Here is a 15382-nt window from a genome sequence, read left to right on the forward strand (position 1 = left end):
CTGAACACATCCTGGAACTGACTGACCAGGGCCTCGAGTTCCGCTTTCTGGGTCGCCGACAGCTGCGGTTCCATGTCCACTACTGGGGGCCCGGTATGGGCTAGCGCGGCGAGTTGCTCGGGCCGGGGAACCCACTTCTTGAGCAAGTTGACGTGGTAGATTTGCTCCGTCCGTCGGCGGCCCGGTTGCCGCACACGGTACGTAACCGGTCCCATCCGTTCCACTACGGTGTAGGGCCCCTGCCAGGTCGCTAGGAACTTGCACGCAGCTGTCGGGACCAGTACCACCACTCGATCGCCCGGCTGGAACTCCCGGGCTTGTGCGGGCCGGTCGTACAGACGTTGCTGGGCGCGCTGGGCTGTCACAAGGTGTTCTTTAACAAGGGGCATGACTCGGTCAATCCTTTCTCTCATTTCCCATACGTGCTCGACGAGGCTACGAAGTGGGGCTGGTTGGTTCTCACAAGCTTCCCGAGCGACGTCTAGAAGGCCCCTGGGTTGTCTCCCAAACAGCAGTTCAAAGGGGGTGAAGCCTGTGGAGGCCTCTGGTACTTCCCGGACTCCAAAGAGCACATACGGGATCATGAGATCCCAGTTGCGTCCATCTTCGGCCACCACCCGCCTCAGCATCCGTTTGAGCATCTGGTTAAACCTTTCGACCAAGCCATCCGTCTGCGGGTGGTAGACCGACGTCCTCAGATGTTGTACTTTGAGGAGTCGACAGAGGTCCGCCATGACCCGGGACATGAAGGGGGTACCCTGGTCAGTCAGGATTTCCTTTGTGATCCCGACTCGGCTGGCCAGCAGGAATAGCTCTCGGGCAATGTTCTTGGCGTTTGCCGCACGAAGAGGAATGGCTTCCGGGTACCGGGTGGCGTAGTCCAGGATGACTAGGATGTGCTCATGTCCCCGGGCAGACTTCGGCAGCGGTCCCACCAGATCCATCCCGATCCGCTCGAAGGGCACAATGATGACGGGTAGTGGAATGAGCGGGCTGGGGGGAGGATGAGGAGACGTCTGCTGGCAGGTGGGGCAACTACGGCAGAATCGTTTCACTTCTGCCTCCAGTCCTGGCCAGTGGAAACGGTCCCGGATGCGTTGGACGGTATTTTCGACCCCGAGGTGCCCCAACATTGGATGGGCATGTGCCAGCTCCATGACTGTCTCTGTCTTGGTTTTGGGCACGACCAAGAGGAATTTTTCCTCCCCGTAACAGCCGATCGACAAGGACTTTCTCTGCTACCTGGTCTGCGGTAGGTGAATCGAAGAGGAGCCACAGGTGAGCCAATCGGGCAAGTTGAGCAGCTTGAGCTCTCACCGTCTGCCGTTCGTCATAGGTCCATTGGTAGAATTGCTGCGCTGCACACATGGGAGACAGGCCCACCCGGGCTAGAATTTCGTTTTTTAGCTCGTCATATTTTTCATTCCTGAGCACCTGCAGGGCATAATAGGCCTGCTGAGCTTCTCCGGTGAGGAAGGGGGTGATGATGCGAGCCCACTCTTCCGGTACCCACCCCTCTCGAGCTGCGATAACCTCAAAAGTATGGAGGTAAGCTTCGATGTCGTCGTGCTCGGTTAACCTGACGAGGTACTGGTGAGCCTTGACGGGCGATTCCGGGAGGGGCATGGTGCTTGGTGCAAGTCTCCACTCGGTGCTCGTGGGGTGAAGTGCCGTGGTGAAGATCCCTCTCCTGGGGTGCCGTCGGATTCTGTGAACAGGGAGAAACAAGCATTAATTTCGCCTGGAGCTCCGTTGCAACTCCAGTCGGGTGCCTCTTCTCCTGGCTTTTATGGCCGGCGGGAATGAGCTCCAGGTGCGCCACTCATCACACACAGGTGTTGTGATTGTGTGATCAGTGTGGAAGCGGCGTTTCCAGGACGACGCTGATCTGGAACCGGGATACTCGCCCCAATATATATAAATATATATATATATATGTGTGTATGTGTTTGTTATAGCTTAATGTAATAAAGTGAAATTTGTCCAGTTAAACATTATATATAGTGAACTATATTGGGGTATTGGGCGTTTTGTAGTAGTGTCACTTTATTCTGTCACTAATATCACTAATAATGTCACTAATATTGTGTACTCAACTGCTATGCATTGTGTAAGCATTAGTAATGGATGAGTGAACAAGTGAGTAATAATGGACACATCATAAGACACTATATCTGCATATATTTGAGTATATTGACTATATTGGGCTAACAGCATTGGTTGTATGTCAGGGCCCCAGTGCTGAGACCATGATGCACAGCGCCATGGAGAAAGGACAATGGGTCTTCTTCCAGAACTGCCACCTCGCTCCCAGCTGGATGCCATCTCTGGAGAGACTCATCGAGAACATCGATCCTGACAAAGTTTGACACACCTGACTAGCTATTTTAGTTTTTATTGACTGTTTGTTGAATATACCTATTAATCTTTGTTACATTCATTGTTTTTTTGTTTTTTTTAAAGAAAAACTTGTTTGTATTGTAGGTTAATCGGGACTTCCGTCTTTGGCTCACTAGTCTGCCCAGCAACAAGTTTCCAGTCTCAATTCTGCAGAATGGCTCCAAGATGACCATAGAACCACCACGAGGCATTAAAGCCAATCTCCTGAAGACCTATGGCAGCCTCACTGATGATTTCATCACTTCCTGTACTAAGGTTCATGTTGAAAATAAGCACGTTTTCTTTGTCTTTTTATGTTGAGAAAAAATGTGTCATATTAATTAGGATTATAGCAATATTTTTTTATGTTTTTGAAAAAAAGACTTCACCAAGATAATCACCAAGACTGCATTTATTTGAACAAAATTAAAGAATAAGTTGTGAAATATTATTACAAATAAAAAACTGTTTTTCTTTTTTGTTTTAAAATGTTATTTATTCCTGTGATGGCAAATCTGAATTTTCAGCAGTTAAAGAAACTATTATCACTGAAAACACTTTTGCTGCTAAATGTTTTTGTAGAAACCATTTTATTTATTTTTTTTCATTATTCTTTGATAAATAGGAATTCAAAAGAACAGCATTTATTTGAAATAGAAATGTTTTTGCTTTTAATGCCACTTTTGGTCAGTTTAAAGGGTTAGTTCACCCAAAAATGAAAATTCTGTCATTAATTACTCACCCTCATGTTGTTCCAAACCTGTAAGACCTCCGTTCATCTTCGGAACACAAATTAAGATATTTTTTTGATGCATCCCGAGAGCTCTCTTATAGACAGCAAGTGTCCTTACACGATCAAGGTCCAGAAACATAGCAAGGAGATCGGTAAAATAACACATGTGACATCAGGGGTTCAACCGTAATTTTACGAAGCTACGAGAAAACTTTTTGTGTGCAAAAGAAAAAAAAACGACTTTATTCAACAATTCGTCTCCTCCTCGTCACCCTAGCGCCATTTTGGAGAGGTCTTACGGGTTGAACGACATGAGGCTGAGTAATTAATGACAGAATTTTAATTTTTGGGTGAACTAACTCTTTAATGCATCCTTTCTTAATAAAAAATATATATTTTAAATCTTATTCTGACCCTAAATTTATGAACACTAGTGTATGTAAATGTAAATATATAATATGATATCTTTCTTATTTGTGTTTATTATAAAATATAGTTCTCTTTTGATCTTTTTCTGTATGTCTTTTGGCAGACAGCAGAGTTGAAGGCTCTCCTCCTGTCTCTGTGCCTTTTCCATGGAAATGCTATTGAGCGCAGGAAATTCGGCCCACTAGGATTTAACATTCCATATGAGTTTACGGATGGGGACCTGCACATCTGCATCAGCCAGCTGAAAATGTTCCTGGATGAATATCAGGACATACCATATAAGGCAAATCCAGATGTTCTCTTGCCACACACAGTTTCATGTCTCTCTGCAGAGTATTTCCCTTCCTTTGTGCATATCCTTAGCTGATTAAACATATATTGGGTGACTATAAATATGCCATTTTAAACAATTCCAGAACATCTAAACATCTATATTTGGTAGTGTTTATGTTTGTATAAAGGAAGCAAATCACTCGCAAATCTTACTGATCTCTCTCTCTCCCTCACTGTTCAGGTTCTGAAGTATACTGCAGGGGAAATAAACTATGGGGGTCGTGTGACAGACAACTGGGATCGCCGTTGCATCCTAAACATCCTAGAGGATTTCTACTGCCCCGCTGTCCTGGGCCCTGAACACCTTTACTCTCCTTCTGGAGAATACAGACAAATCAGCACTGAGAACAATGTCAAGGTCCAGAACTGATATCTCTTAACCTCAGATATTATGAAAAAACAATAAAGCTGATCTCAGATCAGTGCAAAAGGAACGTTTCCATTCACAGGCTTACAATTTAGCTTGTGTTCTGTTATGTTTATGCAATACATCTAATTTTTATTTTTTTTTGCAGGGTTATTTGACATACTTTCGTGGCCTACCAATTAACGACTCACCAGAGATCTTTGGCCTCCATGACAATGCCAACATAAGCTTTGCACAAAATGAGACATTTGCTCTGCTGGGAACTTTAGTGAAGCTCCAGCCCAGAGCAGCAGCCAGCGGAGGCAAGTCCAGAGATGAGGTATGTGTCATATTGATTCTACATACATTTATTTGAATTTAATATGCCAGTTAATAAATTGAATATATATTGGTCAGAATTTTTTTTTTAATAAATTATTTTTATACATCAAGGATGCATTAAATTTATATGTAAACCAGTGAAGACTTCTTCTTTTGAACTTTCAAAAAATCCTGAAAAGTTCAACTTTGCCATCAAAGGAATAAATCACATTTTAAAATATATTTAAATAATAAATAGTTACTTTAAAATGTAATGTTTACAATAAAACACAATATTTCTGTTTTTCTGTATTTTTAATCAAATAACTGCAGTCTTGGTGAACACGAGACTTCATTTAAAAACATAAAAAAATCTTACCAAACTCAAATTTTTGAACGGTAGTGTATACAGTATGTATATTGTATGTGTATTCACACTGTTTTGCATGAGACTGTGCTCTTTAATGTCCTCTTAAATGTAGTTAAAAACAATCCTAAACAGATAATCTATAGTTGTAGAAGACCACATGGTTGTGCAGCATTTTAATCAGCCATACATTTAATTTTTGATTATAGTTGTGACGCTGCAATTATGGATTGTGCTTAACTCCAGTGAAGTAAAATGTATATGCATTTTAGGCTTAATGCACACTCTCTTTTCCCTCTACACATTAAGATCATAGAGGAAATTGTGGAGGGGATTGTGGAGAAGATTCCCAGTCTCATTAATGTGCAGGAGGTCATGAATAAATACCCAGTGATGTATGAAGAATCTATGAACACGGTCCTGGTTCAGGAGGTTATAAGGTAAGTTTTCAGTTTCAAGAAAATGATGTTCTACTTTCTATACATCTAAGAATAATGTTAAAATTATGAGTAATGATGCTGAAAATTCAGCGTTTGCCATCACAGGGATAAATTACATTTTAAAATGGTTATTTTGAATTGTAATAATATTTAACAGTATTGCTATTACTGTTCTTTCAAAAACGTTGAAAAATCTTACAGATAGTGTATATTTAATAGTGTATATTAAAAAAAAACACTCTAAAAATGCACCTCTCTATCACTCTCACAGATATAATAAGTTGTTATCAGTGATTTCCCAGAGTCTCAGTGATCTGGTGAAAGCTTTGAAGGGTTTGGTGGTTATGTCATCTGAACTGGAGCTGATGTCTAACAGTCTGTTCATCAATGCTGTTCCAGAACTATGGAAGGCCAAGGCAAGACTCTCCTAAATGTTAACCATGCAAGACATGCACTGAATTTGTGGAATGAGTGTTTTTGTTATGTCTTGACTATGTAAACACTCTTGTGCGTGTAACTGAAATCAGAATTAGCACTTTGACTACTGAGGGCTTAGACTTATTTGATATATTTGAATGGATGGCATAATATTCTTCTTTTAATATTTTCCAAGGCATATCCATCTCTTAAGCCGCTGGCTTCCTGGGTGTCCGATCTGGTTCAGCGCATTAGCTTTTTGCAGAACTGGATTTCAGATGGCATTCCTGCTGTATTCTGGATCAGTGGGTTCTTCTTCCCCCAAGCCTTCCTCACAGGAACCCTGCAGAACTTTGCCCGAAGCGCTTCGGTCTCCATTGACACCATTGCTTTTGACTTTAAGGTGCGTAATTTGCTTTCAACAGCAAGGCATGAAACTCTCTGTAATGCAATTTGAAGCCTCAACTATGTTTCCATATTAAGCTCTCAAAGCAAGCTTGATATTTGATAGACCATTAAAAGAAGTATGGCATACCTGAGGAGGTCAAACATTGGAATAGGACGTTCTGTTGCATATCTAAACAGCATGATGTGTATAATTTTTAGGAACTATTCTTTTAGCGGTTTTCTTTGATTTCCTCTGTTTGAACCCTCGTTTAGGTGATGAAGGAAGCAGCAGCAGAGCTGACTGTGAGGCCCGACATCGGCTGCTTCATCCACGGTCTGTATCTTGAAGGGGCACGCTGGGATTCAGAAACAGGCCAGCTTACTGAATCCCGTCCCAAAGAGCTCTACACAGAGATGGCTGTTATCTGGATGGTACCCGTTCCCAACCGCAGTCCCCCTCAGTCTGGAATCTACATGTGTCCTATCTACAAAACTCTTACCCGTGCTGGTGAGCAATTTGAAGAGCATTTCTTTGTGAAACTTGCCACACTCTTTTGTTAATGTTTCACTACTGTACATCCTGTGGAGTCATTGTGATTTATGTGACAATTTGGTTTGTATTTTACCACAGAGATCTGAAAAGTTTTGTTTTTTTTCCACAGGAACTCTCTCAACCACCGGGCACTCAACTAACTATGTAATTGCAGTTGAGCTGCCCACAGATCGTACCCAAGGGCACTGGATCAAACAGGGTGTGGCCTTGATCTGCGCTCTTGACTACTAGACTTATACACAAACCCTTATTCATACACACATAAAAGCTTGAAGCAACATTGGAAAAATACAGATTGGTGAGAAAACACTGTTACGCTGTAAACACTGTCAGTCAGTGTTTAGAGATGACTACTAAGTTTTTTAATGTGGTAATAAAACAGTTTTATGCATGGATGCAGTGTTGTACTAAATCTTGGGGCCCTCACGCAAACCACAAAATGAACTCCACCCACAAGCAATGATATCATGCAATATATATGGCATATTTATTAATATTTTAGTATATCACTATGGTAGTATATTGTAGTATTTATTAATATTTGAATTTTCTTTTCTTTTTACTTTTATTTTAATTTTAATGTTTCAGTAATTTGCTTTTGTCATTTTTTGTCATTTTCATTCGTTTTTTATTAAATACAATTTAGTGTTTATTTTTTATTTCAGTTTTAGTTAGTTGCAAAGGCAACATTTCTAATTTTCATTTAAATTTAAGTTTCATCTTATAGGTATATTTTGTGTTATTTTAGCTTTTATATGAAAATGATTTTAAAGGGATAGTTTACCCAAAAATGAAAATTCTGTTTTCATTCTGTCCTCATGTCCTTCCAAACATGTAAGACCTTCGTTCATCTTCGGAACACAAATTGAGATATTTTTGAATATACAAATTAAGATAGCTTTCTGACCCTCCATAGACAGTAACGCAACTTACACGTTCAAGGCCAACAAAGGTAGTAAGGACATCTTTAAAATAGTCCATGTGACATCAGTGGTTCAACCTTAATTTTATGACGCTACGAGAATACTTTGGTACTGTCATGAACTCACATCAGAGACTGACACGGAAGAGAAGAAATTGTTGAATAAAGTCATTGTTTTGTGTTTTCTTTGTACAAAAAAATATTCTCGTAGCTTTATAAAATTAAGGTTGATCCACTGATATCACATGGACCGTTTTAACGATTTCCGTACTACCTTTCTGGACCTTGAACGTGCCATTTGCATTCCTTACTACGCAAAGCACTTGGATTTCATCAGAATATCTTAATTTGTGTTCCAAAGATGAACAAAAGTCTTACGGGTTTGGAATGACCTGAGGGTGAGTAATTAATGACAGAATTTTCATTTTTGGGTGAACTATCCCATAGTTTCAGTGTTTAGTTATAAATACAATCATAACACTGCAGTAAATTAGACAGACATAAATTAAAATTGTTTTACACTCTATATATTTTTATGGTGTTTACATGACTTAAAATTCTGATTAATGCAGACATAGTCTCGGTGTCTCAGTCTAATTTCTAACGGTAATATTGCCTTACTCAAGTCATTTCTAAACGTGCGCGGCTCCTTTAAGAAACTAGCAGTTCAACAGCTCGCGCTTCTGCAACAGACACTACTGACCCCACGTGAACGCGACACACACGCACACAGCGGCAATACAGTCAATGACCGGAACTCCGCATGACAAATCACACTTCTTTTTCATTTCTGACACTTTCAGCTGGGACCTTTTCTACTCAACGTGAATATGACTTTTATTATTTGGTAACACTGTTTTCGAATTCATTTTTATAACTTATGGACAAAACCTTAGCCTACAAATAAGGGGATTTTATTTTTTTGTTCAACTTTATTTATGATAATCTTCCTGGTGATGTTGAAATTGGCATATTATTTATATGTATCTGAATATAAGTGGCCTAATGCTGGTAAATGTGCTGTAATTCTGTAACCGTCAGTCATCACGGGAATTCATCAGCAGTGTATTTTCGGAGCAGCGTCACTCAGTGACAGCGCGCGGATAGTTTATCTGTGGATTTTAAAGGACACTCTTGAGCCACGTCGAGTGTCTAATAGCTTAATTTCGCCTGCATTGAAAGATGCTCCAGAATGGAAAGTCTCAAACGGACAACGCGGACGCGTCCGAGCCCGAGCCAAAATCTGAAACGCAAAGCGAGAAGACAGAAGCGACCGAGAGCGCCGCGTCTCACCCAGAGAGCCAGTCCACAGACACCGACTCCACTCGGTTCCCCCTGCCTGTCTATCCCAAGCTGGAAATCAAGCGTCATGCCGTGACCGAGGACTACAAAGTCTCAAGTCAAGTGTTGGGTCTGGGTGTTAACGGCAAAGTGGTGGAGTGCTATAACAAGAAAACCGGACAAAAGTGCGCGCTGAAGGTAAATTACACACACATGTGGGGAGGGGGGGACACAGCAGCCACGATAGCACTGTATAACTGTGATATAGGCTTGTTTTTTTTTTTCCTTTTTACTCGAAATATTTCCAAACGTGGTAACTATATCAGGAAATATCTCGATTCTCAAATATGTGTAAGTAAATGCATTTTGCACCTTTATAGAAGTAGACTAATACTGTAATCTATCAACTACACATAAAACCCGTCTTTATACTTAAGTACCAGATATGGGTGTCATGCCATAAAATATTTTTAATACGACTGACTTTGTATTTAATGTGAATTTAATAACAATATTGTAAGTTACTTATTTTAACACTTTCATTTTACAGAGAGCAAAGAACATTTACATTATCAAAGAACATTTTCATTCAGTCTAGCCAGAGTTCAGGCACTCTCAAAAAACTCCCATTAAAATCACTGAAGCTGTTTACACTGTGAAATGAATATCTTGTATGCACATCTGCACTTTGTTGTTTCTGAAGAGACAATTCGCCAGAGAATTCAGTCAGCGAGCCAGTGAACAAAACACCGCTTTTCAGCGATGACTCATCTGAACGTCTCTGATTGGCCATTGCATTCATAAGTTCAACAGAATCGTGTGTGATTGGTTATAATGGAGCGCTGTAAAAACGCGTCCAGCTAACGCAGATTTGAATTTAGCAGCTGATGATATGCTGCACTGAACGATCTAATCACACCTGTGCGATTGTATCAAATATAAAAAATATGATTCGGCTATTTTTTGTCTTTTGGAAGCTGCATTCAAAATCCACTTGGCTCAGAAATCTGAGATCTGAAATGTGAAATCACTTTGAATGGGCATGACGCCTCTGATGGGAGAGTTGACTCAACTCGTGCAATACATATTTTTCAGCAAATGAACGCTGTTAACCTAATGCAATATAGTGGTTTTGTTTCCGAATCAGTCCTTACACCTCAAAACATTAAGCACAATGTGTAGTTAACAAATATCATGGACATTAACTATTAAAATAGCCTATTAAAATGATGGAACTTTTCACCATATTTTTCACTTTTTTTCATTTTCACCATATTTTTCAAAATCTAGAAAACTGGGAGTGTGGGAGTCATGGAAAATGCAGAAATATCAGGGAATTTTAAAACTGTGAATTCAAATCAAGAAATTTCACTGTTTTTTTTGATAATGCTGCAAATAAAAAAATTTGTTAGATGACAAATATACTTTAAATATAATGTATATAAAGTCCATGTCAGTATGACAGCTTTGAAAAAAACAGTTTCAAATCAAGTAACATTTTCTAATGAACTTGCTGCAGGTGTTGCTTGAGCTACAGGAGTTTTGCTTAATAATCAAGAGAGTAATTCATTATGTATTCACATCTGATGTCACAGAAAACCGTTAATTTGCTTGTCTTCAGTGTCTCTATGTGTTTGCATGTGTGTCATGGCACCGTACCTCATGTAAAGGGTGACTGCCAGAGTGACAAACAGTGTTGAGGTTCCTGGAAACTGAAGTGAAGTTCGGGTAACCTAGTTGGGTAACCCCAATCTGACTTGGCTCTTTAAGGAGATGAGGTGTGACACACAGCATTCAGGCAGTGCAATGGAAACATGTCACCCAAGCGCCATCGTGAACAGGGATTTACTGTCCAGTATAATCCAGCTGGATCAGAGGACCTCTATGCACATAAAGAGAAAATTATAATTGTAGTAGTAAAACTCTAAAAACTCTAAAATTATCATTATAAAATATTATGCTAATATTAAACCTGAATATATATATATATATATATTCAGGTTTAATTTTAATATATATATATTACAATTTAATAAATGAATGCTTATTTAAATATTTCTGGGGAAATTTGCCTATAGTCTAATTGGACTTACTGGTCCCATTTTTTTAAATATAGACTTAGGAAGAACTTAGATAGGCAAACTGTACCAAAATGTCAGGTAATGATTCGTCTGCTCATGTTTTTGTATTGTGAAGAAATAAGTATTTATAAACTTCCCTGTCCACTTGTAGTTTTGTCAGGCCATCTGATTTGGCAAGTCTGGATTGCACCTGTTCTCTCTGTTTTACAACTTAGTGGAAGATATCTAACTAGGTTTAAACAGCAGCTGGCCTGAGATACACATTCAGTGTCTCTTGTAATAGTTAAGGTCAGGATTTGAATATCACACAGAGCCAATGTGACAACAGACTCACTTACACTCAATTGACACACAGTACCATCCCAAATATCTCTTCAGAGTGATAGAGACATTGCCTATTATTATGAAAATGGCATGGGAAAATGTAAATGAGGCTCTTTTGATGCTTATTGTGCTATCCTAAATTAATCTCAGTGTGCTGGACCACAGTGAAAATCCAGTTGTCCTGAGTCATTTAGGAGTTATTTATTGCTCAATATCCTCTCTGCTTTTTAATCACAGGGTAAACAGGAATAGGGCAGAGCTGTCCATCTTGGCTGCCTTTTAATTAGGTAGCATGTTGATGGCTAAGTGTAACGAATAGGTGCTGTTTAATCCACTCTGTTTAGCTGGAAAGAAGCCATCCCTTAAATCTAATTCATTTAATTCACTCTTGATTTCCCATATTGGACTTGAACGGCTGCCAACAAAGAAAAAGATATCTTACTGCCTGATTGAACCCCTGAGATATATTTATTACCCTGCCATTGGGTCTCTATCTTACAAAGTCTATACCCTGCATATATAGTCCAGTGCAGTGGTGGTTCTTGATCCCTTGATTGAGTTTAGTTTGTATAGTGTGTTGGTCTACAACATTAATATAAAGGAAATATTCGTATTGATTTTTCTGAAGGTGTTTTAGCTATATTTTGAATTACGCATTGCACATGTGACCCTGGACCACAAAACCTGTCATAAGGGTCATTTTTTTTTAAACTGAGATTTATACATCATCTGAAAGCTTTCCATTGATTTGTTAGGATAGGACATTATTTGGCTGAGATACAACAATTTGAAAATCTGGAATCTGAGGGTGCAAAAAAATCAAAATATTGAGAAAATCTTCTTTGAAGTTGTCCAAATGAAGTTCTTAGCAATGCATATTACTAATCAAAAATTAAGTTTTGATATATTTACGGTAGGAAATTTACAAAATATCTTCATGGAACATGATCTTTACTTAATATCCTAATGATTTTTAGCTTAAAAGAAAAATCGATTATTTTGACCCATGCAGTGTATTTTTGCCTATTGCTACAAATATACCCCAGCGACTTAAGACTGGTTTTGTGGTCCAAGGTTACATATATAATTAGAATTACAATGCTGAATTTTTATGACAATTATGTTTTGTAGGACAGAATTCTCGACATATTATTCTCGGATTGTTGAATTTTCGAACATGAACAAAATATTAATTATATCTTTTTTAATACATATGTAATTAAAATGCAGATTTTCTATGGCAACCAACCAACTTATGTTTTTGTAAAATACTTCTGTCTATATAAATATTACATAAATCATTTTTTAAATATATTAAATAATTATAATAATAATTATATCATTTTTAGGACAATTATGTTTTTTGTAACAAAAAATAAGGCTGTGAATAAGACTAAATCAGAACCTTGTTTCATGTTTAACAGTATTTATTATAATTTAATAAAGCAACATGGTGGTAAAATGTCAAAGAAAAGATGTGAAAGCCCTGTTCAATGGCCTTTCACTGTTCCCATTGTGCTGTCAGCTACCGTATGCTCGACTGGTTCATATTACAGCCCTGGCACTGCCACTCTCACTGTTCAGTGTTTGAGTTCATCTTTCCGCACTGATTCTACGTTCAGAATCCAGCCATTGTTCAGCTTTGAGCCTTTTTCAATCCTGGCATATTTCTGAGTGTGCCGCAAGGTTCATCTGGAAGCCGCTTGATGTTTCCTATGCAAGGGGGATGAAATTTATTTCCCCCTAAGGGAGAAACAGAGAAGGCAGAGTGTGACAAAGCTGTATGACGAATCTGCAGGAGCTGCCAAGTTGTCTGTAGAAGTTTGCAGTTTGCAAAATCTGGGCTATGAATTAAACTCGAACTCTGTCCCATTAGTATTCAGTTATTCTTTTACAACAGACCCAATAAAGAAGAGTATAAGATTACATGAGATAAGAATAGTTTTTATAAAGCAGACTGCTGAGTAACGCTGTGGTGTCTTTTACAAGAGTCTTATTTTAGATCAGAGTGTCATGTTTCACGTGTTATCATAAAACGTGACTTGGACAAACACAGAAACTAATATAAACACTCATGCGTGTCTCTGTTTGACCAAGAACCAAACGTGAGATGGTTATGATTACGCTGACCTCCAGTAAATCAAGTTGAGCCACTTCAAATGACCAAACAGACCAGAAAGCAAAACCCCCAAACGTTTATAAAAGTTTCTGGGCTGAAACTGAAATATAGTGGTTTCTAGAAAATGTAATTCCCCACTCGGCTTTGTAAGGTTTCTTAAGGAAACTGTGGTCACAGAAACCTTCTGGTTTTACTCACTACTATTATAAATTATGCACACTAACTGTAACAACAAAAGGCCCTTAACATCTAAATGAATTGATTTTATTTTACTAAAAATATTGAATGTATCGATCTGACTACTTTAGGCTACACAAACAAAAGTCGTTTCAAAGTATAAATAAGCTAATAAATATATACATGTGTCATTAGATGGTATCTGTAAACAACACCCATCCATCTCATTCAAATTAATGACTCACATAAAAGAATATAACTTGTTATTTACTAAATAGAATCCAGTCGGAAGCCTATAGACTCGTCTCGCAGTTAACTGAGACTGTTAAATTCTGTGGCTGTAGCCTCAGGAAATTAAATGCAGTCATAAAGCTTAAACGGTCAATATAGCCATCATGCATTCTGCAATCAATCCCTGCAGACGTGCCGATGAACTGCCTGTTGCATATATTGTCTGTTTATGTTTCTGTGAATTTAGCAAACTGATTGCTTTCATGGTACATACAATTTTGCAATAGTGTACATATTATTACTGGCCTTAATTGAGACCATTGTAGCTTGTTGTGGAACTGAAAAAGCTGGCTCAAAAGTAGATGTGACTCATTTGTCAGGAAATGGTCACATCTGCTTTCTCTCATAATGTAAACTACTGTATATTTTGACATTTTTTAAAGAAAATGAGAGTGGTGCTTGTCTGTGCAAAAAATCTTCTGCCACAATGCTAGGGTTTTATTTTTATATGAAAGAAATTAATTGCATAATATATATATATACATATATCAGTTTCCACAAAAATGTTAAGCAGCACAACTGTTTTCAACATAATAATAATAAATGTTTCTTGAGTTTCTTGAAATTCAGCTTTGCATCACAGGAATACATTTATTAAAGTAGAAAAGAGTTATTTTAAATTGTAATAATATATTTTTTTTTAAATGTACTGCATTTTCTGGAGCCTTGGTGATCATTAGAGACTTCAAAATCATTAAACAATCTTTCTAGTTTCTAGTTTACTTAGCCTTAATAAGTATGTGAACAGTAATAATAGTATTTATTTTTCTTAGAAAACACTGCTATTAAGTGTTCTTCTTTGTAAGTGAATGTGTTTGTTAGCACCAGACAGCACTCACATTCATAATAGTAGATGCTGTCGCTCCTTAGAAATTAATCCTTTTACAAGATTACCCATAAAGCTTGTGCAGCAAAACCAATGCACGTGTGATTTATTGTGTGTGTGCGTTATCTGATACTCTCGTGGTTTTCTTTCAACCACAGCTTCTGTTCTGTTATTGTTGTAAAAGGAGTTTCCTGACGTCTGTTTCCCTGTGATTCTACAGCAGTTTTTTGTAGGTGGTTCCTGTATCTCTGAATCAGGACTGAACTATAAAGGTTACTCCAGTCAGTAATTTACAGCACTGTCCTTGAAACTCCAGCTCACGGGCATCTCTGTTAAATGACTCAAACTGTCTTTCGGCTGCTGTTAGTCGGAAAGCTAACGCAACACGTCTCTTTTTCACCCCCACACACACATTGTGAACTTTTGGTTATCAGCTGCAGAGACAACGTGGGTGGGGGCCAAATCAATTTGCATGCAGTTCACGCCTCTGCAAGTGGTTCAAACAGCTTTTGGGCTTTAATTGATAGAAATTAAAACCAGAAGCCCATTACTGTTTGCTTGCATGTAAACAATTGCTAAACTTTTTAGTGTTTAGAGTTTAACTTTTTAGTGTGTAGATGGATATAGCACTTTTTTTTTTTTTTTTTTTTTTTTTT

General features: G+C 38.5%; 2 protein-coding genes across 3 annotated transcripts in view; both read left to right on the plus strand.

Annotated features, from left to right (window-relative positions):
- Positions 1-7072, plus strand: part of dnah1 (dynein, axonemal, heavy chain 1) — a 40444-nt gene extending 33372 nt beyond the window's left edge. The window contains exons 66-75 of the mRNA XM_016521962.1: positions 2232-2363; positions 2485-2655; positions 3645-3824; positions 4056-4232; positions 4390-4560; positions 5218-5348; positions 5620-5764; positions 5962-6168; positions 6426-6660; positions 6815-7072. Of these exons, the coding sequence (XP_016377448.1) occupies positions 2232-2363; positions 2485-2655; positions 3645-3824; positions 4056-4232; positions 4390-4560; positions 5218-5348; positions 5620-5764; positions 5962-6168; positions 6426-6660; positions 6815-6936 (1671 nt within the window). The 3' untranslated portion in view covers positions 6937-7072. The remainder of the gene's footprint in view (positions 1-2231; positions 2364-2484; positions 2656-3644; positions 3825-4055; positions 4233-4389; positions 4561-5217; positions 5349-5619; positions 5765-5961; positions 6169-6425; positions 6661-6814) is intronic.
- Positions 7073-8352: 1280 nt separating this feature from the next.
- The window catches only part of mapkapk3 (MAPK activated protein kinase 3), a 22188-nt gene continuing 15158 nt past the window's right edge, over positions 8353-15382 (plus strand). The window contains exons 1-2 of one of the 2 annotated variants that reach the window (XM_016522008.1): positions 8353-8474; positions 8810-9106. In XM_016522008.1, coding sequence (XP_016377494.1) covers positions 8391-8474; positions 8810-9106 — 381 coding nt within the window. In that variant the 5' untranslated portion in view covers positions 8353-8390. The other variant, XM_016522009.1, reaches the window with a different exon arrangement.

Source organism: Sinocyclocheilus rhinocerous, unplaced genomic scaffold (genome assembly GCF_001515625.1).
Source record: "Sinocyclocheilus rhinocerous isolate Xijiao unplaced genomic scaffold, SAMN03320098_v1.1 scaffold899, whole genome shotgun sequence".
NCBI lineage: Eukaryota > Metazoa > Chordata > Actinopteri > Cypriniformes > Cyprinidae > Sinocyclocheilus > Sinocyclocheilus rhinocerous.